At 40.8% G+C, this 21093-nt stretch overlaps 1 protein-coding gene and 1 pseudogene across 1 annotated transcript in view; one reads left to right on the top strand and one right to left on the bottom strand.

Annotated features, from left to right (window-relative positions):
* ST3GAL6 (ST3 beta-galactoside alpha-2,3-sialyltransferase 6) overlaps positions 1-21093 on the top strand; it is a gene marked incomplete in the record, with an annotated part of 79830 nt that overhangs the window by 22786 nt on the left and 35951 nt on the right. The window contains 2 exon segments of the mRNA XM_014582275.2: positions 3329-3497; positions 4630-4778. Of these exon segments, the coding sequence (XP_014437761.1) occupies positions 4757-4778 (22 nt within the window).
* On the bottom strand, positions 19115-19903 carry LOC102485425 (SIN3-HDAC complex-associated factor pseudogene; annotated as a pseudogene).

Below are 21093 nucleotides of genomic sequence, written 5' to 3'. Positions count from 1 at the left end.
GATTTCTTGCTTTCTGTTTCTCTGTCTTGCGAGCGCACAAGTCCTATGGCAAAAACCTTTCCAAAAAAAAAAAAAGAATTCTTACCCAGTCAGGTGGTAGGGAGGTAGAATTCCAGGGCCAGGAAAGTGATGCAGAGCCCTATATTGAGAAACAACAGCAACAAAACCCCAAAAAAACAAAACTAAAAATTATACCTTGGGATTCATTCCATGCCCACTTGTGAGGCACACAATTTTATAACAGAAATCACTGGGAAAGATGACTTTAAAAGCATATTTTCTTACATGCTACATTTCCATCAAGTATAGTGTATGGAAATCATTAAGTTCATTCATTTACCAGAATCTTATTTATTTGGTTTCAGTGATTTTCCAAGCTCAAAATAAAGGCGCCATTTGTTTTAAGGAAATGAAGATTCTCATTTTTAGAATTGTGAAAAATTAATGATTAGTTGGGGTATAACATTGGGGGTACTGCAGAATACCTGAATACCACTTTTTTTTTTGACATTTGAATGTACAGACCCTCAAAACCCTGCTGATACCCTTTCTTTTCTTTTCTTTTCTTTTCTTTTTTTTTTTTTTGGAGAGGTTTTCTGCTATAGGGAGTGTGCACTCACAGAAAAGCAGACAGAGACAGAAAGCAAGAAACCACCCCCTAGGGGGGATGGCCACGCTGCAATCCCTTCTCCTCCATTCTCCTCTCGGGATTTGGGCACACATGCACACACACCCGGCGTGAGTTTAAGCCATTGGGTCCGGGACTCGAACCACAGTCGACTACATGGGAGTCCAGCGACAAAGCCATTACGCTAACTGCTGGTCCCAATACCCTTTCTTTGAGAGATTTTTGCTATAGGGCATGTGTGCTTCCCGGAGAGACAGAAAGCGAGATATCACCCCCAGAGGGATTGCCATGCCACAGCCCCTTCTCCTCCATTCTCCCAGGATCTTGGGCATGCACACCATGCACCTGGCATTTGTTTTAAGCCATTGGGTCTGGGATTTGAACCACAGTCAACTACGTGGGAGACCAGTGACATAACCATTACACCATCTGCTGGTCTTGCTGATAACCATTTAACCTGTTTTTTAATAATCTGTCCTCAAATCAGGGTGGGAGAGGACTTTTGAAATCAAGTATTTGGAAGACTCTGCAGCAAACACTCTTTGGGAAACAGTGGTTTAAAAACTATCCTAATGCTCCTGCTCACCCAGCGTCTCTGCCACTCAAAGCTCCAGGCCAGGGAGAGCAGTACTGGCACCACCTGGGAGCTTGCTGGAAGCAGTGATCAGGCCCTGCCTCAGACCCAGCTGAGTCAGAATCAGCAGCTTAACACAGTGCTCAGGTGATGTCTGTGGGAATGGGAGTTTGTTAAACACTCCTTTACAGACTCCTGCCAAGTCGTCCTTGGAACAGAGTGTCTTTAGTAACCAGTGACTCACTATGGAACAATGCAACCTTTATTATCTTTAGGCAGCCTAAATATTAGCAAGGTCCTAGTAACCAAGATCAAATCTAACCACTTGAATTTTGTATTCATTGGCCTTGGCTTAAGCTTTCAGAACCAAGCCAATTCTTCACGAAGGCCCTTCCAACATGAGACCTTTTCTTTCCTTGATTTAAGCTTCTGGAGTTGTAACTAAATCCCCATTCCCCCAGCTCTTCTTGGTGTGACCTGGTTTGAGGTGTCTTTACCAACCTCTTCAGACTAAGTAATTTTAAAGGGTCCTTCCAACTTTAAAATTGTGAGTGATCCTTTACACCAGTTAGTAATTAGCAGTAGAGGGTAGAAGATATTAGAAACCCAGGAATTGCACTTTGTCTGCATTTAGGAAGAGAATTCGGAGGCACGAATGGATCATGAGTCATAATATCTTTAGGCCCATAAGATGACTTCTCATATTAAGTACTAACCACTGAGAGCATCAATTTGTTTTTCTTCTAGTTTTGAAATGGGTCAACTACTTAGCATTTCAGAAGTGACATGTACATAGAAATACAGAAAATAGCATTTTCTATTTCTTTACACATTTAAAAACGTATGGTATTTTAAGAGGAAAATCTCAAATCACACCTCAATTGATTTTCTTTTTCTCTATGCTTTCCAGGGATGTGTTGTACACATAAATATATATATATATTTTTAGAGGTTTTTGCTATAGGGTGCGTGTGCTCGCCAGACAGAGACAGAGAGACAGAAAGCGAGAAATCACCCCCCGGGGGAGGTGGTGGCCACGTCTCCATGTCGCAACCCCTTCTCCTCCATTCTCCTCTCCGGATCTTGGGCACGCATGCACACATGCCCAGCATGAGTTTTAAGCCACCGGGTTCAGGATGCGAACCGCGGTTGACTACTTGGGAGTCCAGCAACATAGCCATTACACTAACTGCTGGTCCCGTACACATAAATATTTAACAAAGAGAAATACTTAGTGTATTCAGCTGTATGGATTCTTTTCTTTACTTGGTAGACTCTGTTCTTTCATGTTACTCTATGGTTTTCCTAATTAGCATACTTAATTTCCTATCGGAGGACATTAGCTTCCCTAACTGGCTTCTAAAACAATATTTGCCATTTGTCTGTTGAGCTTTTAAAAAATGTTTCCTTAACATTTTGTTTCAGTAAATATTTTCTGTTGATACAAGAGAGCATGGAGTTTCTGTTGGTTTGTTTTGTGTCAGGATTAGTCTTACGTAAGAAAAGCTATAGCAGGAGTAGTCTGAATTTTTTTTTTTTTTCAATTTTTTGGTGGGGGGTGGGGAAATGGCCCATAGCACGTTCTTAAACTGGCTGCCCTTTTCATTAATTCTTCCAAGCTTTCTCCTCCCTCCCTTTCTCTGAGATGTTTAATTCTCAATGTCCTCCTCATTCTCCTCTTCCTCTCTTCTCTTCCTCCTCTGAGGGTTTTCCAAGCAATAGCTCCTTCTCCCACCTCTGCATTTAGCAATAAAGCTGTGTATATGTGGGAGAGAAGCTGCAAAGTAAGACAGATGGTTCTTTCATTACTAGGTTGTTTTGGATTAATTGAGCTGGATGTGTTATTTTTTCAAGGAGACTGAGGTGAAGCCTTTAGAAAACCAGTTGTGAATGGGAGTAATGTAATATGTGCTGTTGACTTTGTTTTTGGACTTTTTGCTTTGTTTTTGTATTGAATAATTTTATCATTCTGTAAAGCAGTTTTTAGGAGATGAGAAGGGAGTTTACTAAAATAGAATTTTTCATTGTTTTTAATTGTTCATTTTTTTTTTTTAATGGCTGTAAATTTTCCTTGAGTAGCTGAGACATTCTTCTAAGTATGCTATCTTTGTGTCTTCTTTTGGCAGTTGCAAGAAAAGAAGCAGCAGGACCCTCTGTCTTGGATCACTTCCACTAGACAGGCCCCAGCAGGTTAGCAGACAGCCTCTGGAGCCTTCAGCATTCTGGTCCCTCCTTGCCACATTCTTCACTTGGAGAAGCAGAGGGCCTTTGGAAAACAGCTTCTCCAAGGTGCAGGTAAGCAAAGGCAGCACTTCCATTGTCTCACAGTCCTCAGCTGTGCGTTTGAACACTTGAAATGCTCTTATTCACCATTTCTATTTCTGGCAGGTGGTGTGAAACTCCCCTTTCCTTCTCTGAATACAGCTGCTTGTTTCTCTCCTCCCAGTTCTGCAGGTGGCCAGAAGCTGATAAGAAGATTGTTAATATAAATGGAACCCATGACTCTTCAGCATAGCCTGAAATCCAGACAGAGAATTTTCAAATATTATTTTTGTTCTCAATCTGAAAGAGCCTTTTTTTTTTTGAGCTGTTCTAAGCCAAACAGAGGAGAGGAATAAGAACTTTGTGAAGTTAAACCTAAACATGACATACATCGTAGATATGGTTGAACTTCTGCTAACAAGCTGTTTAACCTTGGGGAAAGGCTTACCCTCCCTGGGTCTCATTTCCTCAATGGAATTATTTCTGGTTCCCTCTCTGTCTTTAAATGCAACAATTAATAACAACTTCATTAAAATACCTTAATGTAACTTGAGGCTTATTTTTTCTTAATATCTCTGTAATGCCTCGCACTAATTTCAGACACCAGCTTATAAATTGATTCTGACAAAGCTCTCGAGCTCAAATGTCCTCCAGGGATTAGCTATGTGCTTCATTTAGGAATCCATGTAGTCTTTCTGACTCATTAAGGTTCATCACAGAATGATACGTTTTTAAAAATTTATTTATTATTATTATTTTTTAACTTTGCTATAGGACTCATGTGCTCCCCAGACAGGGAGAGAGAGAGAGAGAGAAAGTGAGACAGCAAGCTACCAGGTCTGGGATTCAGACCTGGGTCGGTCATGTGGGAGTCCATTACCCCCACCACCACGCCACCTGCTGGCCCCAACAATGATTATTCTTCTAGCAAGTTTGTTACATTACAGTTCTGTTTGGAGATCTTTTTGTGAAGGACATTTTCTGACTGAGCTTAAAGCTTTAGTGTTCTGGTCATTTCTGACCTTCACCACAACCTTGGAATTCAGTCCTTGCGGATCTCTGAGCTCTTGCTTGTTCACATTGAGGTTATTTCCCCAGTACAGTCCTGATCTTAGGCTGGAGGAGGGGCTAGATCTCAGGTTTTTTTTTTTTTTTTTTCTTCCAGCAACATCTTAATTTAATAGAATCTGGGCTGTAAGCATCTTGGTGATTTGTGGAGCTGCCATCCCTGTCAATCTTTCCATTTTCTGGCATCAAGAAGATGGGAGTATTCTGAGAGTTCTTACTACATAATGATGATGAGCATGGGTTCTGGTGTGTACCTCAGTTCTAGTCCCAGCTCTGTGGCTAAGTGGGTCTTTGGGCAAGTTATACCTTCGCTGTGTGTTAGTGCCTTTATCTTTAGAATAGGGGTAGCAGAAGTACCATCCTTTTTTTTTTTTAAAGAATCATTTATTTAATTTTATATATTATTATTAGAGGCACGAATGGATCATGAGTCATAATATCTTTAGGCCCATAAGATGACTTCTCATATTAAGTACTAACCACTGAGAGCATCAATTTGTTTTTCTTCTAGTTTTGAAATGGGTCAACTACTTAGCATTTCAGAAGTGACATGTACATAGAAATACAGAAAATAGCATTTTCTATTTCTTTACACATTTAAAAACGTATGGTATTTTAAGAGGAAAATCTCAAATCACACCTCAATTGATTTTCTTTTTCTCTATGCTTTCCAGGGATGTGTTGTACACATAAATATATATATATATTTTTAGAGGTTTTTGCTATAGGGTGCGTGTGCTCGCCAGACAGAGACAGAGAGACAGAAAGCGAGAAATCACCCCCCGGGGGTGGTGGTGGCCACGTCGCCATGTCGCAACCCCTTCTCCTCCATTCTCCTCTCCGGATCTTGGGCACGCATGCACACATGCCCAGCATGAGTTTTAAGCCACCGGGTTCAGGATGCGAACCGCGGTTGACTACTTGGGAGTCCAGCAACATAGCCATTACACTAACTGCTGGTCCCGTACACATAAATATTTAACAAAGAGAAATACTTAGTGTATTCAGCTGTATGGATTCTTTTCTTTACTTGGTAGACTCTGTTCTTTCATGTTACTCTATGGTTTTCCTAATTAGCATACTTAATTTCCTATCGGAGGACATTAGCTTCCCTAACTGGCTTCTAAAACAATATTTGCCATTTGTCTGTTGAGCTTTTAAAAAATGTTTCCTTAACATTTTGTTTCAGTAAATATTTTCTGTTGATACAAGAGAGCATGGAGTTTCTGTTGGTTTGTTTTGTGTCAGGATTAGTCTTACGTAAGAAAAGCTATAGCAGGAGTAGTCTGAATTTTTTTTTTTTTTCAATTTTTTGGTGGGGGGTGGGGAAATGGCCCATAGCACGTTCTTAAACTGGCTGCCCTTTTCATTAATTCTTCCAAGCTTTCTCCTCCCTCCCTTTCTCTGAGATGTTTAATTCTCAATGTCCTCCTCATTCTCCTCTTCCTCTCTTCTCTTCCTCCTCTGAGGGTTTTCCAAGCAATAGCTCCTTCTCCCACCTCTGCATTTAGCAATAAAGCTGTGTATATGTGGGAGAGAAGCTGCAAAGTAAGACAGATGGTTCTTTCATTACTAGGTTGTTTTGGATTAATTGAGCTGGATGTGTTATTTTTTCAAGGAGACTGAGGTGAAGCCTTTAGAAAACCAGTTGTGAATGGGAGTAATGTAATATGTGCTGTTGACTTTGTTTTTGGACTTTTTGCTTTGTTTTTGTATTGAATAATTTTATCATTCTGTAAAGCAGTTTTTAGGAGATGAGAAGACAGTTTACTAAAATAGAATTTTTCATTGTTTTTAATTGTTCATTTTTTTTTTAATGGCTGTAAATTTTCCTTGAGTAGCTGAGACATTCTTCTAAGTATGCTATCTTTGTGTCTTCTTTTGGCAGTTGCAAGAAAAGAAGCAGCAGGACCCTCTGTCTTGGATCACTTCCACTAGACAGGCCCCAGCAGGTTAGCAGACAGCCTCTGGAGCCTTCAGCATTCTGGTCCCTCCTTGCCACATTCTTCACTTGGAGAAGCAGAGGGCCTTTGGAAAACAGCTTCTCCAAGGTGCAGGTAAGCAAAGGCAGCACTTCCATTGTCTCACAGTCCTCAGCTGTGCGTTTGAACACTTGAAATGCTCTTATTCACCATTTCTATTTCTGGCAGGTGGTGTGAAACTCCCCTTTCCTTCTCTGAATACAGCTGCTTGTTTCTCTCCTCCCAGTTCTGCAGGTGGCCAGAAGCTGATAAGAAGATTGTTAATATAAATGGAACCCATGACTCTTCAGCATAGCCTGAAATCCAGACAGAGAATTTTCAAATATTATTTTTGTTCTCAATCTGAAAGAGCCTTTTTTTTTTTGAGCTGTTCTAAGCCAAACAGAGGAGAGGAATAAGAACTTTGTGAAGTTAAACCTAAACATGACATACATCGTAGATATGGTTGAACTTCTGCTAACAAGCTGTTTAACCTTGGGGAAAGGCTTACCCTCCCTGGGTCTCATTTCCTCAATGGAATTATTTCTGGTTCCCTCTCTGTCTTTAAATGCAACAATTAATAACAACTTCATTAAAATACCTTAATGTAACTTGAGGCTTATTTTTTCTTAATATCTCTGTAATGCCTCGCACTAATTTCAGACACCAGCTTATAAATTGATTCTGACAAAGCTCTCGAGCTCAAATGTCCTCCAGGGATTAGCTATGTGCTTCATTTAGGAATCCATGTAGTCTTTCTGACTCATTAAGGTTCATCACAGAATGATACGTTTTTAAAAATTTATTTATTATTATTATTTTTTAACTTTGCTATAGGACTCATGTGCTCCCCAGACAGGGAGAGAGAGAGAGAGAGAAAGTGAGACAGCAAGCTACCAGGTCTGGGATTCAGACCTGGGTCGGTCATGTGGGAGTCCATTACCCCCACCACCACGCCACCTGCTGGCCCCAACAATGATTATTCTTCTAGCAAGTTTGTTACATTACAGTTCTGTTTGGAGATCTTTTTGTGAAGGACATTTTCTGACTGAGCTTAAAGCTTTAGTGTTCTGGTCATTTCTGACCTTCACCACAACCTTGGAATTCAGTCCATATTTTAGTCTCGACGTACTTAGCAAGTTTGTTCAAAATTATTGTTCTCATCTATTTATAGTGGCACTCATATAAATGCACAATTTCAAAGTCAGTATTTCATGTACTAAGAACATTAAAATTCTTTTTTAAAAGAATTATTTTATTGGGGCCAGCAGTTGACGTAATGGCTATGTCACTGGACTCCCATATAGTCGACCACAGTTCGAGTCCCAGACCCAGTGGCTTAAACTCATGCCGGGCACATGTGCATGCGTGACCAAGATGCTGAGAGGAGAATGGAGGAGAAGGAATTGCGCTGTGGCCATCCTCCTGGGAGGTGATTTCTTGCTTCCTCTCTCTGTCTCTCTCTGTCTTTCTGGCAAGCACATGTGCCCTGTAACAAAAACTTCTCCCAAAAAAAGGTTATTTTATTTAATTTTATATATTATTATTATTATTATTTTAAAAATTTGCTATAGGGCATGTGCACTCACCAGAGAAAGACTGGGAAAGAAAAAGAGGGAAAGTGAAAAAGAGAGCGGCCAGGTCTGGGATTTGAACCGTGGTAGACCCTGTGTGGATTCAGTGCCTCAACCACCGTGACTGCCCCAACAGTAATAACAGTCTTAAAGGGTGGCTCTGAAGAGTAAAAGAATTCTACTTCTGCAACATTAGTCCCCTTCTGTCACTAAGTGTTCCTAAGTGTTGACTTTGCTGCCTGGGGCAGTGTTTACTCACCTGCTGCCATTCTCTATCCTAGGGCTGACCAACATTCCAGGCTTCCTCTTTACCTTGTCAGACAGTGCTGAGTCACCATAGGATATTTGCATTTAAGCCTAAGGATTCCGTTGTAATAGCAGAATCCTTCTTAATGTCCCATTTGAATACAAATGGGTGTGTAAAATGAGACCTACTTGCCAACTCAGATTACTCCATAGAATTATTGGCTTTATTTATTGCTTTAAAATATAAATTTAAAATACTGATTACAGATTTTGGTTTTTTGTTTTTATTTTTACTTAGTCTCAGAGCAGTTTTCATAGGAAAAGTATAAAACAGTGTAATCTCTATAGACAGAAATAAGGATTAATTATAAGATCAGTTTTGCCAGTGAAAAACTACCTATTAAAATGTCTTTCTTTTAATATTTAGAAGCAGATAAATAAGGCTTCCTGTCTCAGATACTTTGAAATGTTAAAATGAATGAACAGAAGTAATAGCTAGCACAGGAATGGAAACTTAATATGAGGCTATTAGCACAATATCATGGGTTATTTGGAGTATTTACCGGAATGTTTTGAAGCTAGTTTTTTTAGTGAGTACTTAGTGTAGGACCAGCTAATACTTGACTAGTTTTTTTTGTTTTTTTTTTTTTTTTTGGAGAGGTTTCTGCTATAGGGCCCGTGCACTTGCCAGAAAGACAGAGAGAGACAGAGACACAGAAAGTGAGAATTCATCCCCCAGGGGAATGGCCACGCTGCAGTCTCTTCTATTCCATTCTCCTCTTGGGATCTTGGTCCTGCACACATGCCTGGTGTGACTTTAAGCCACTGGGTTCAGGACTCAAATCGTGGTCAGCTACATGGGAGTCCAGAGTCAAAGCCATTACACCAACTGCTGGTCCCAATACTTTACTAATTTTAAGTGAAGCATTTAAACAAGATTAGGAGAATTCTTACTGGATGCCTGATACTTTGCTAAGTGTTTTATATTAACTACTTGTAATAGCTGTATTAGGTAGTATCATTATTCCCTATTTTACAGCTGAAAAAACTGAGGTATAAAAAGATTAGGTAAGGCCAGCAGGTGGCATGCTGGTTAAGGCACTGGACTTCATGTGGCAGACCACAGTTCAAATCCCAGACCTGGAAGCTTGAGAATCGGCCAGGCACATGTGCATGTGTGCCTAAAACCCCGAGAGGAGGATAGTGGAGAAGGGGTTATAGAGTGGCAATCTCCCCTAAGGGGTGATTTCTCATTTATCCTCTCTCTCCCTCTCTCCTTCCTTCTCTGTCTCTCTTTCTCTGGTAAGCACATGGGCCTATGGCAAGAACCTTAAAAGAAAAGATTCCAGAGTCATACAACTATTCAGAGGAGAAGCTGAGACAGAAATAGATGGGAGAGTGAGTGAGAAATCACTCCTCAGGGTGGATGGCCACACTGCAACCCCTCTCCTCTATTCTCCTCTAGAGATTTTGGACACACGCACAAACACACACACAGACACACACACATGCATCTGGCATAATTTTCAAGCCACCAATTCCAAAACTGCACAGTTGGCCTTGTGGGATCCAGCGCCTTAACCTCCATGCCATCTGCTGACCCAGCTTTTGACAAGTTTTAAAATTTTCCAAATCCTGACTCTCTTCCCTATAGTAATTACAATGGTACTAAGACTTGATTCTGTCCAAATGCCCTCAACTCTTGAGTTTTTCCAGCTTCAAGATCTGCAGTTCTTGGATCCAAGTTGTAAACAGCAATAACTGGAAATGTTGTTGTAAATGTGTAGCTGGTGGTTCAGTTTGCACTTTGAGGTGAATCAGTAGGACATGCAGAATACAATGTGTGTCCTGGAGGTGTAGCGTCAAAAGAGGAGTCCTCCGTATTTCCTCTCTGAAATGCCAGCCCTAGTAGTTAAGGGAGACACATCCCACATGGCCAACTGTGAGATTCAAATACCTGACCTGGCAGCTTGAAAAACATGCCAGGTGCATGTGCACGTCTGCTCAAAATCCTGACAGGTTGAGGGAATGGAGAAGAGATTGTGATGGGACCATGCCCCGTGGGGATGCTTTCTCTTTCTGTCTCTCTGTCTCTCTCTCTGGTGAGAGGGATATCTGCCCTCTAGAAAGTTTTTTAAAAAATGCCAGTCATGGGGCCAGTAGGTGGTATGGTGGTTCCATTCTGGACTCTCAATGCCTGACTGTGGTTCAAGTCTCAGACTCAGTGGCTTGATACTGATGCCAGGTGCGTTTTTGTGTGCGTTGAAGATCTTGAGAGGAGAATGGAGGAGAAGGGATTGTGATGTGGCCATCCCCTTGGGGGTGATTTCTCACTTTCCCTCTCTTTGTCTCTGTCTCTTTCTCTCTCTCCAGTGAGCACACGCACCCTTAGAGGCAAAGACCTCTAAGACAGAAAAAAAAAATACCAGTCATATCATAATGGTACTGGTATCAGATAGAAGGATAAGACTGAAGATAAGACATAAGAAGAATAATATCCACAGAATTTACCAAGAAGCCACAACATTCTCTAGAATGGTGAGGGAAATTTTCCTTGAAGTCACTTGTTTTCAAAGAGAGTCTGACTAGTTTCTTTAGATAAAATTCTGTTGATTGGAAATTTGGATAGATTAAATCCAAAAGATTAAAAATACATAGTATGGGGGCTGGCAGAAGGCATGGTGGTTATAGTGTTGTACTCCCCGATGGTTACCCATGGTTCGAGTCCTGAATCTGGTGGCTTGCTTTCTCACTTTCCCTCTCTCCCTGTCTCTCTCTGTTCAAATTAAAATAAATAAATAAAATACGTCTTTTAAAAAAGAAAGAAAAGAAAAGCCAGATTGCATGCTATAGGTATGTATAATAATTGGATGTAAATAAATCATAAAGAAATACATAGTGTGGAGCTTAGAATGAACCTTCACATCCTCAAAAACTGTTTTCTGTGAAGCCCTGATCCTCTCAGTGGGATTTCCTTTTCCTCTGACTATCCCTAGCAGTGCTTCCTAATCAGCACATCTCCTGGAGATCTTCCTAAAATGCAGATCCTGAGTTAACAGATCAAAAGGATAGAGCTGAGATTCTGCAGTTCTGCCAGCTTCCCCGTTCATGTCAACACAGCTGGTACATCGGTCACACTTTGAGTTGCAGGGGAGGGGCTCTAAATTATTTTGCTTTACTTCTCATAACAGACAGTCCAAATATTTTGAAATAGTATAACATAGCTCTCTTACCAGACTGTGTTCATTCCCCCAAAGCAGGGTTCTTATGCATTATGAGTGCTCCGTATTAATGGGTAAGAGGTTTGTACCTTGGTCAGTGGTCTGTATTATTTAGCAGAGTCAGTAATTTGAATATTAAAGAGAGTGGCTTTTTTGTTTTGCCTGAGAGATTGAAGTAAATATGTTATTCAAATGTAGGCACCAGTGCAATATAAAGTTCTTATATAAAGTTTAACATATTTCTTTTATGACCCATGAAGACATATACTTACCCAAAAAGTTATACTTGAATGTTCAATGCACCTTTATCTATAATAACCAAAAATTATGAAGAAATAAATTTTTTAGTTTCTTTTAAAATTTCTTTCATGGGGAAACCAGCAGTTGGCGTAATGGCTATGTCGCTGGACTCCCACGTAGTCGACCGCGGTTCACGTCCCAGACCTGGTGGCTTAAAACTCATGCCAGGCGCGCGTGCGTGCGTGCCCAAGATCCCGAGAGGAGAATGGAGGAGAAGGGATTGCGGCGTGACCATCCCCCCTGGGGGGTGATTTCTTGCTTTCTTTCTCTTTGTCTCTCTCTGTCTCTCTGGCGAGCACTCATGCCTTATAGCAAAAATCTCTCTTTAAAAAAAAATTCTTTCATGAGCAAGAGAGAGACAGAGACAGCACCCTAACAGGGTCTTGATGTTGTGATCCATCCCAGCCTCAGCTGGCCCCAGAGCATAGACACACATGTTCCTGGTGTACTTAGGGAGGCCTCTCAGCAAAAACCTAAAACCTCCCCATGTGGGTTTTAGCCTTGCAGAGTTTCATTTTCTCTGCTGAATCACCTTCCAGCCCCTTGAGAAATCAAGTGTTTACAGTCTGGTGAATTGATAAACAAATAGTTAAATAACGATATAGCTATACAACGGGATACTACGTAATTTAAAAAAAAAGAATGACTCTGGTACAAGCAACAACATGGTCAATTTTCTAAAAAGTCTTATGCTAAATAAACATAGCCAGAAATAAAATAAATACTGTATGATTCCATTTACATGAAAAAAAAATTTTTTTTTGGAAAGGATTTTGTTATAGGGCGCGTGCGCTTGCCAGAAAGAGAGACAGAAAGAGAAAAAAAACACCCCGTGGGGGGATGGCTACATCGCAATCCCTTCTCCTCCATTCTCCTCTCGGGATCTTGGGCACACATGCACACGTGCCCTAGGGGAGTTTAAGCTACCAGGTGACTACATGGGAGTCCAGCAACATAGCCATTATGCCAACTGCCGGTCCCCATTTACGTGAAATTTTAGAGAAAGCAAAACTGTAGAGATACAAGATCAGGTTGCTGGGGACCAGAAAGTGGGGGATTGGAATACACTCCAAAGAGGAACAGAGGCACTTTTGAGGTTGATGGACAGGGTTAGCTTGTTTACTTTGGAGGTTGTTAGGTGATTGTATACATTTTGCAAAACTCATCAAATGATACATTTTAAAGTGTAGTGAATATTGTTACATAAAAGTTCATCTCAAAGCTATTTTTAAAAATAATTATTTAATTTAAAAAATTATTATTAAAAGTATTACTTTTTAAATTTGCTACCAGGCATGTGTGCTTACCAGAGAGAGAGAGAGAGAGTGAGAAAGGAAGTTTGTTGACTCGAACCACAGTCAACCATGTGGGAATCCAGTACCTTAACCACCATGCCACCTGCAGTCCCCTCAAATTTACTTTTAAAAATGAGCCACAGTCGTTACCTGTTAACAATTCATATACTATTTTGAGGCTTATATCTTATCAGAAGGATGTTAATATAAGGAAACAAGATAAAATTTCTATGCTAAGATAAGAAATTGATCCCAGGGAAAAAATATGAATAAGCAGTAGAACCCTGAGAAGTTCCTTTAAAAGCTTCCTTGTGTGTTTGCAATTGATCTGAGTTTAAAGGAAGAGCTCTTGAAAACAGGAACTGTAGTTCATTTATTTTTAGCACCCAGTATAGTTGCTATTAGCCGAATTATTTTAGTGAGCCTAGCTGGCTATTAAAAACCAAAATTCAGCTGAGAAGTAATTTCCTTTTTATATATTTTGCAATGAACACAGCCATTTTTGGGGCAGGATTTTGGTCATCTGCTTTGGCACTGAGGTGAGAACTTAGCTTTAATTAAGTGAAAAGATCTTTAATTAAGTGAGAAGATCTTGCCAGACAACATATGGCAAAAGCACTGGCTTTCTTGAGAAACTGAAAGAAAAGGATGTGGGGAGGGGAGTGGCCAACTGCATATCATTATATTAGCAGAAATGGGGGAAGGGAGGAAAAGTTCATTATACACGTTCCTCTTATGACATGCAGCAAGAAAATAGTCATGTGTTTAGAAATCTACCAGAACTCATATAGCTGGTCCAATTTGTCAAAACTACACAAATCAATTTTTTCGGAGGGGGGGTATAAATCAAATTATAACTTTTATTAATTTGCTCAGTAATGTCAAAGGTGGTTTTTATTCTATAATCCATTTCGAATAGCAGTAGCTCATCATTTCAGATTTAAATTTAGTTTTTCTAGGTGTAATTTTGCATATTGTTTAATTCTGTATGTGCTATTCTTTAATTACGGCCTACTAAGAATTTTCAGAATTTTCATTTCTTAAGATTGACCTCTTTCATTGTGAGATGAACATTTTTTCATTTATATTTCTAAATAAGTGCATTTCAATAAATGAAAACATTTCATGTGTATCATCTTGTTTTATTTTTAAAAGGTATTATTAGCTGAGTATATTATGTTCACACTGTGAGTTATAAAAGACAGTAATTATAGTTTTACATTATGTACTGGTTAGAAGTGTGGGGTTTGAAATCAGATCTGAGTTTGAATTCTAGCCACTGCTGTGGGTCTTAAACATCTCTGGCATGAGGGTGATCATACTCCTGACTTCTTTAGTATGTGGAAAGCAAAACAACAAGACAGCATGGTGCTGTGCTGGGCATTTAGGATGTGTTTAATAAGCCATGTTATTACCTTCATGCTCATCATTACCAGAGGGTGGAGGTCCTTGGTTGTAAATGAGGCTACTCCCACACAGTTGGATATCCCTTTAGTAATAAGGACCATACTCAAGGTCAGTAAATGAATTGAAGAGGACGGAGGCCTTTGCATCTGGCAATATGGGGTTCTATGTGACTCCATTAATGTCACAGCCAGATTTAAGAGATGTAGGTGTAGACGACCAATGGGGCTGGACTGAAAAGTCTAGACGTTAAATGCCTTGCTAGAGTTGGGTCTGCTGTTCTCGGTTTGTTCACATGAGCATGTGATTGCCAAGAATATTCACAAACAAAACAATAAATCCAAAGAGGAAGGAAGTTGATGTATAAGCTGTTGGACACTTTTAGACTGTCTGGAGTGTGTGTCAGTGTGAGCTGAGGATCTGCAGACCTGCATGGAGGAGGAGGAAGGCCACTCTGGGGACTGAGTGGACTCAGATGTTAGCAGAGCTGTGTACATGGGCACCTGCTGAAGGTGAAAACTGTGGCTAAAATCTAGCCAGAGCTGAGATAGTAGTTACGAGGCCCTCCTAGGGCTGTTTTGGAGTTAACAGGGGTGTTCTTTTAAAATTTTCACAAAGAGAGACCAGCAGTTAGCATAATGGCTATGTCGCTGGACTCCCATGTAGTTGACCGTGGTTCGAGTCCCAGACCTGGTGGCTTAAACTCACGCCGGGCGTGTGTGTATGCGTGCCCAAGAACCCGAGAGGAGAATGGAGGAGAAGGGATTGCGGCGTGGCCATCCCCCCTGGGGGGTGATTTCTCGCTTTCTGTCTCTCTGTCTCTCTCTGTCTGTCTGGCGAGCGCACGCGCTCTATAGCAAAAAAACCTCTCCAAAAAAAAAAAAAGAGTAGAATTTTCACAAAGATGATATCGAGTGTTGTTATTGAACAGCATTGTGCTGAGTGAGAGATGTAGTAGCAGAAAGAGTAGGACATCTGTCAGTGAGGAGTGGGGAGCATCGGATATCTTGTCACAGAGCTGAACAAAATTAGACATTTGCTGTAGAGCTTCTGGGGTAGCTGGGAGAAGAATACAGACAGTGAAACACTGGTATAATTTAAGGTCCCAGCAGCAGGAACCCAGAGGTCCAAGGTCAGCGTGGGATCCACAGGAACCTGTTTAAACTGTTGAGCTGCTTGTCAAGGGCTCCTAAGGCTCCCTTCCCTGAGGCTGAGATCATTCCTGGGGCTTGGGAAGGGTGGGCCTGCAGCTGGGGATCAGGAAGCACCTGCATCCAGGTAGAGAGGAAGCTGAGGACAGAGAAGCCAGGCAGGCTGGGTCTGCACATGCTTGGCATCTGGAAAAGAGAATGCTAAGGTTATTGTTTATTCATCGGAGATGTATGGTATTGATTGAGATACCCATAAAGTTTTTGTACTTGGTGAGTAGAACAATGGTTCAGAAGTATTGCTGAACATGCTTTTCTTAGCTGCTTGGATAAAAAGCTCCCTTCAGTTTAAGAAAACATTAGGAGACTCTAGAAACAAAGATCTGTCTTTCCAGTGTCGTTCCATAGAGCTGTTTTGCTTTTATGAACAGTGGACGTATGGTTAGGAGGAGCAAGGTCAAGAAGAACAGGATGGGGCATAATAGGGTTTTATTTCAGTAGTGTTGGTATCAAAAAACCTATAAATGTTCTCTCCATTTTTCCAGTTGGTAGAATTTTTTTTCTTTATTTTTTTAGAGAGAATTTTGCTATAGGGCACATGTGCTCACCAGAAAGACAGAAAGAGACAGAAAGTGAGAAATCACCCCCAAGGGGGTATGGCCACGCCACAATCCCCTCTCCTCCATTTCCCTCTCGGGATCTTGGGCACACACGCACACATGCCTGGCATGAGTGTAAGCCACTGGGTCTGGGACTTGAACTGCTGTCAACTACATGGGAGTCCAGCAACATAGCCATTACACTAATTGCTGGTCCCCTGCTAGAATTGTTTACTGCGTAAGGGGCTTGTGGTATTGACACATGAGAAAAATGTTCTGTAATGTTGAGTTTGTTATCAAATATTGTATCTGTGCTCATTTGCTAAAGTTCATATCCAGGGAAGGCCAGTCTAATGCATGGGATCAGGCACTTTTTGAATGGATCTGATAGATACAGATTTGGATTCTGGCTTTCTCCTTGTCAGCTCAGGAAAAGGATTGCTTCTGTCAAAGCTTCAGTTTCCTGTAAAGTAGGAATTGTAAGCTTATGAGTTCCCTCACAGGGGTTGTTAGGATGGCATGAAATGATACACCAGAAACATTTAAAACATGTGTTGGTACCTGCTAAACACTCATCATCTTTTTATTTCCTAATAAAACTAAATTTATTCAATATCTCAGTAACATTTTTGATTATAAGTATTGAACAATATAAAAAGTACAAAACAGACTTGTAGATTTCTAATACATTAATACAAAGTGCATGACTACATACAGTACATCCTACAGGCAAAGAGTTGGAAGTGGGAAAAGACTGTTATCGAATTCTGGTAAAAAATAAATATGGAAGTAGATCCATATTATAGTATATCCTACCACTGATACTTAAGCCAAAATGTATTAAAAGAAAAAAAAAGTCAAAAGAACTCAGGAGGATGAGAATGGCTAGACTCCTGTGATAAACCTCTAAGGCCATGGGAGAGCCGACCTAGCTCACTGTGGAGTCTGTGCAGATTGTGACTTGTTGCATGGAGTTTCTCTCCAAAAGGAAGAAGTATAAAATGTTAAGAGTAAGAACTATGGAACCATAAGGTGTCCATGAAAAAGGACTCACTCCTATAGAACCATAGGGTGTCCATGAAAAAGGGCTCACTCCTTACTGTTATACTATCCAATTTTTTCAAAAGAGATTTTTGCTATAGGGCGTGGGCACTCACTGGAGACACAGAGAGAGATGGTGAGACAGGAGGTGAGAAATCACCCCCCAAGGGGGAGGGCCATGGCACAATCCCTTCACCTTCATTGTTGTATCGGATTTTGGGCACATACGCACACATGTGCAGTGTGAGTTTGAAGGCACAGAGTTCAGGACCAGATTACAGTTGACCACATGGGAGTCCAGCATTTTAACCACTATGCCTCCTGCTGGCCCTACTATCCAATTTTAAAAATCCAGTTTTAAAAATAATCAGAGTTCTGTATTATAAGGCAAACAAATGTTCCTTCTTGTTTATATGCAGTCTGAACTTGTGATTATTTTTGTAAAATTACAGAAAAAGGGTAGTGAGATTACTTTGGTTTGGGTTCAAGTGAGAGGCTGTTCAGAACTGAAGAGCTCAGGGGCTGGCAGGTGGCATGGTGATTAGGGATGCTGGGCTTCCACATGACTGATCACGGTTTGAGTCCCAGACCTGACGATTTGCTTCCTCACTTTGTCTCCTTCTCCTTCTCCATCTCTGGTCAAATTAAAATAAATAAATAAATAAAATTAAAGGGAAAAAATGGTTTAATTAAAAAAGAAGAGAGTGGAAGAGCTCAGTATTTAGAATATCTCAATGTTCAGAAAACCTTCCTAAAAGAACCCAAACCAAGGCCAACCCACGTAGCATCCATACACCTCTTTTGTTTTAGTACATTTTACTTTAAATGTAGAATGAAAAAAAAAATAACCAGAAACCCTAGTAGGTTGAGTCAGACACCCATTCTGCACAGATTAAACTTTCACAAAGGTCAAGTGACATAATCCAGAAGTAAAGCTGAATTGTGCAGATTCTCAATGAAGTCACCACACAACTCGAGTCACAAAAAAATGTCAATTATTTACACACACAGCAAACTCTGTAAGAATTGTGTCTCCAGAAGCATTAACCTTTGTTTCGTGCCATCCTGAAGACTTGCGTAATTTGTTTTCCAGACAGTTTAACATTTTTACTAGAGTGTGCTCCCCACCATGCGGTAGTACTCGGGTGAATTCTGCAGGACTTGACCTCTCCTATCTTGCCCTTTCCCCAAGAGGAGCTTTGATGCTGCTTAGATGTTTTACAGAAATTAAAATCTTTTATCAGACATTAATATGAAGGGAGGTAAGACAGAATGCAACATACACAGTCAAGTTACTGCTCTGTTGTAGAAAGTATTTTCTCCTTTAAGGCATTCATACCAGAAACTCTGTCTTGCTTGAACGATCAGTAGTACAGGTCTGAATCATCAGAACCTTGGAAAGACCATAATATTTCAAAATTATTCATAACTACCTCTAGGGGCAAGTCCCTGTTACTGAGTTATGACACATTTGTTATCATGAGGGAAGACAAGGGTAGCCAGCCATCCTAAAAATGCCCCAACCACTGCTTCTCAACAGAGGAACTAAGACTATGTACAGTTTATCATACAAGTCCCGTCTCTGTTCCCTGGACTTTCCCCTGTATCATTCATTATTAGATGGGGATTTAAAGAAAAAAAGAAAAAGACTTAAAGAGCGCTTTACAGCAACATTCAGCTTTCCTATGGCATAGTCAGCATCTTAGATATTCTACACCTCTTTATTTATTTATTTAAAGTAAGCTAGACACTGGCTTCAGTGTTTGTGGGACTACAGGGGGAAAGAATTCATTTCAGACTAGTGTAGATACTGTTTTTGGGAGAAGAGCAGGTATCCAATTTAAAAATAGGAGGGTCAGTTGCTGCTTTGTGGTCTTTTCAGAATTTAAATCATTGCATCCACCCCAGTCACCACTCCTGATGGAAATGGGCAGAAGATCCGGGCCCTGCTCTTTGGGCTTCTCTGAGTGGCTTTCTTGTGGCTGCAGCAAGGTTTGAATAGAAGTATGTAGATGAGGACGTCCCCAAAGCAGCCTTGATAGATAATCCCGCAGCATATTTCTGCCTTTGCCAGTACATTAGATCTAAAAAGGGGAAAAAACCTAGTGTTCTGTTGGAGCCAGAAGCCCTCTCTGTATCTGTGCCATCATTTGACCGGTGACTGGAACAAGGCAACTGAGCTGGGGAGGCACTTGAGGTGGTGCTGTAAACACCAGAATCACGATGTCTAAATTCCTTCTGCACTTTACTGACCTGGTTGCTCTTTATCCTGTTTCCAGATAGAGTTTCCACTTTCTTTGGTTTCCATATAGTCTTCAGACTGGGGTTTGCCCATGCATCTACTACACAATTCCAGTTATTTTTATTATTATTATTATTATTATTATTATTCTGCTGGCAACTGCTTCCATCTTTTCACAAGCATTGTGATGTCTCCTGAATGGGTTTCATGCATCCCAGAACAGCTCTGGGAGTCCCTTACACAGGGTTTACTGTCAGTGAACGGAGGACTTCACTCTGCAAACACAGCAGCTCTCCATTCTTTGGCACATCTTCAACCTGTGACAAGCAAACATCTTTTCTTCTGGACAGCAGTCTTTCAACAGCAGTCATACCATGTGCAAGAGCTTTCCTGAGGTGCAGAGTGCATGTCAGGCCAAGTTCTCCTCCCAGCACGCCCTCCTCCTCAACCACCTTGTCTAGCTCTCTTAGTGATTCTAATCAACCATTGTTCATTGGGCATTTGCTATGTGCTAGGCATTTAAGGGAAGAAAATGAATACAAAGCATCTAGTTATGGGATCTGTAATTATATTTAATAGCGATCTATTTAGCATCTTCTGTGTGACAGGTGTTGTTAGAAGTGCTGGAAATAAAATGATGGAGAAGACAGATAGTACCTGTTCTCATGGTGCTTACAATCTCGTTGGGATCACTACTATAACATCTGTTGTAGTGTGTTTCAATTCCATCGTTTTCTGCCCTCCATGATCTGCCACATATCCTGTAGCAGTGATTCTCAAATTCTGTGTGCATCAGGAATCCAACTGGAGGATGCTTCTTTAGATACACATTTCTGAGTCTCAAAGTTTAGGAATGTGATGGTGACAAATCTTTCCAACTGGCCCTGGACACTGCCCTAGAGTCACCACTCCTTCACCAGTGTCTGAAGTTACCCCTACCAGACTCTGGGTGCCAACAAAATACCATAAAGAAGTTTTAGGTCAGGGAACCAGCAGTTAGCGTAATGGCTATGTCGCTGGACTCCCACGTAGTCGACTGCGGTTCGCGTCTCAGACCCAGTGGCTTAAATCTCACACTGGGTGCATGTGCATGCGTGCCGAAGATCCCGAGAGGAGAATGGAAGAGAAGGGATTGCGGCGTGACCATCCCCCCTGGGGGGTGATTTCTCGCTTTCTGTCTCTATGTCTCTCTCTGTCTGGCGAGCTTATGCGCCCTATAGCAAAAAAAAACCTCTCCCCCCCCCAAAAAAAAACAAGTTTTAGGTCAGAATGATCTCCTTTGGATTCCCCTCATGCCTTTATCTTGAGAGACAGGATGACACCAAAAATAGAATGCTGAGAAAGAAAAAAGTCTATTTCTGTCTCCCTTAAACTATGTGACCTGAGCGAGACAACTCAATCTCAGGAACCTTCAGTTTCCTCATTGAGCAAGAGGATAATACCTGCACATCCATTTAACAAGTTTGAGTCTTTTTTTTTTTGGAGAGTTTTTTTTTTTTTTTTTTTTTTTTTGTTTTAGTGGACTGGGGC

This window comes from Tupaia chinensis, unplaced genomic scaffold (genome assembly GCF_000334495.1).
Source record: "Tupaia chinensis unplaced genomic scaffold, TupChi_1.0 Scaffold143570_1, whole genome shotgun sequence".
Taxonomy (NCBI): Eukaryota; Metazoa; Chordata; class Mammalia; order Scandentia; family Tupaiidae; genus Tupaia; species Tupaia belangeri.
This window is presented reverse-complemented; position numbering and strand designations above follow the sequence as displayed.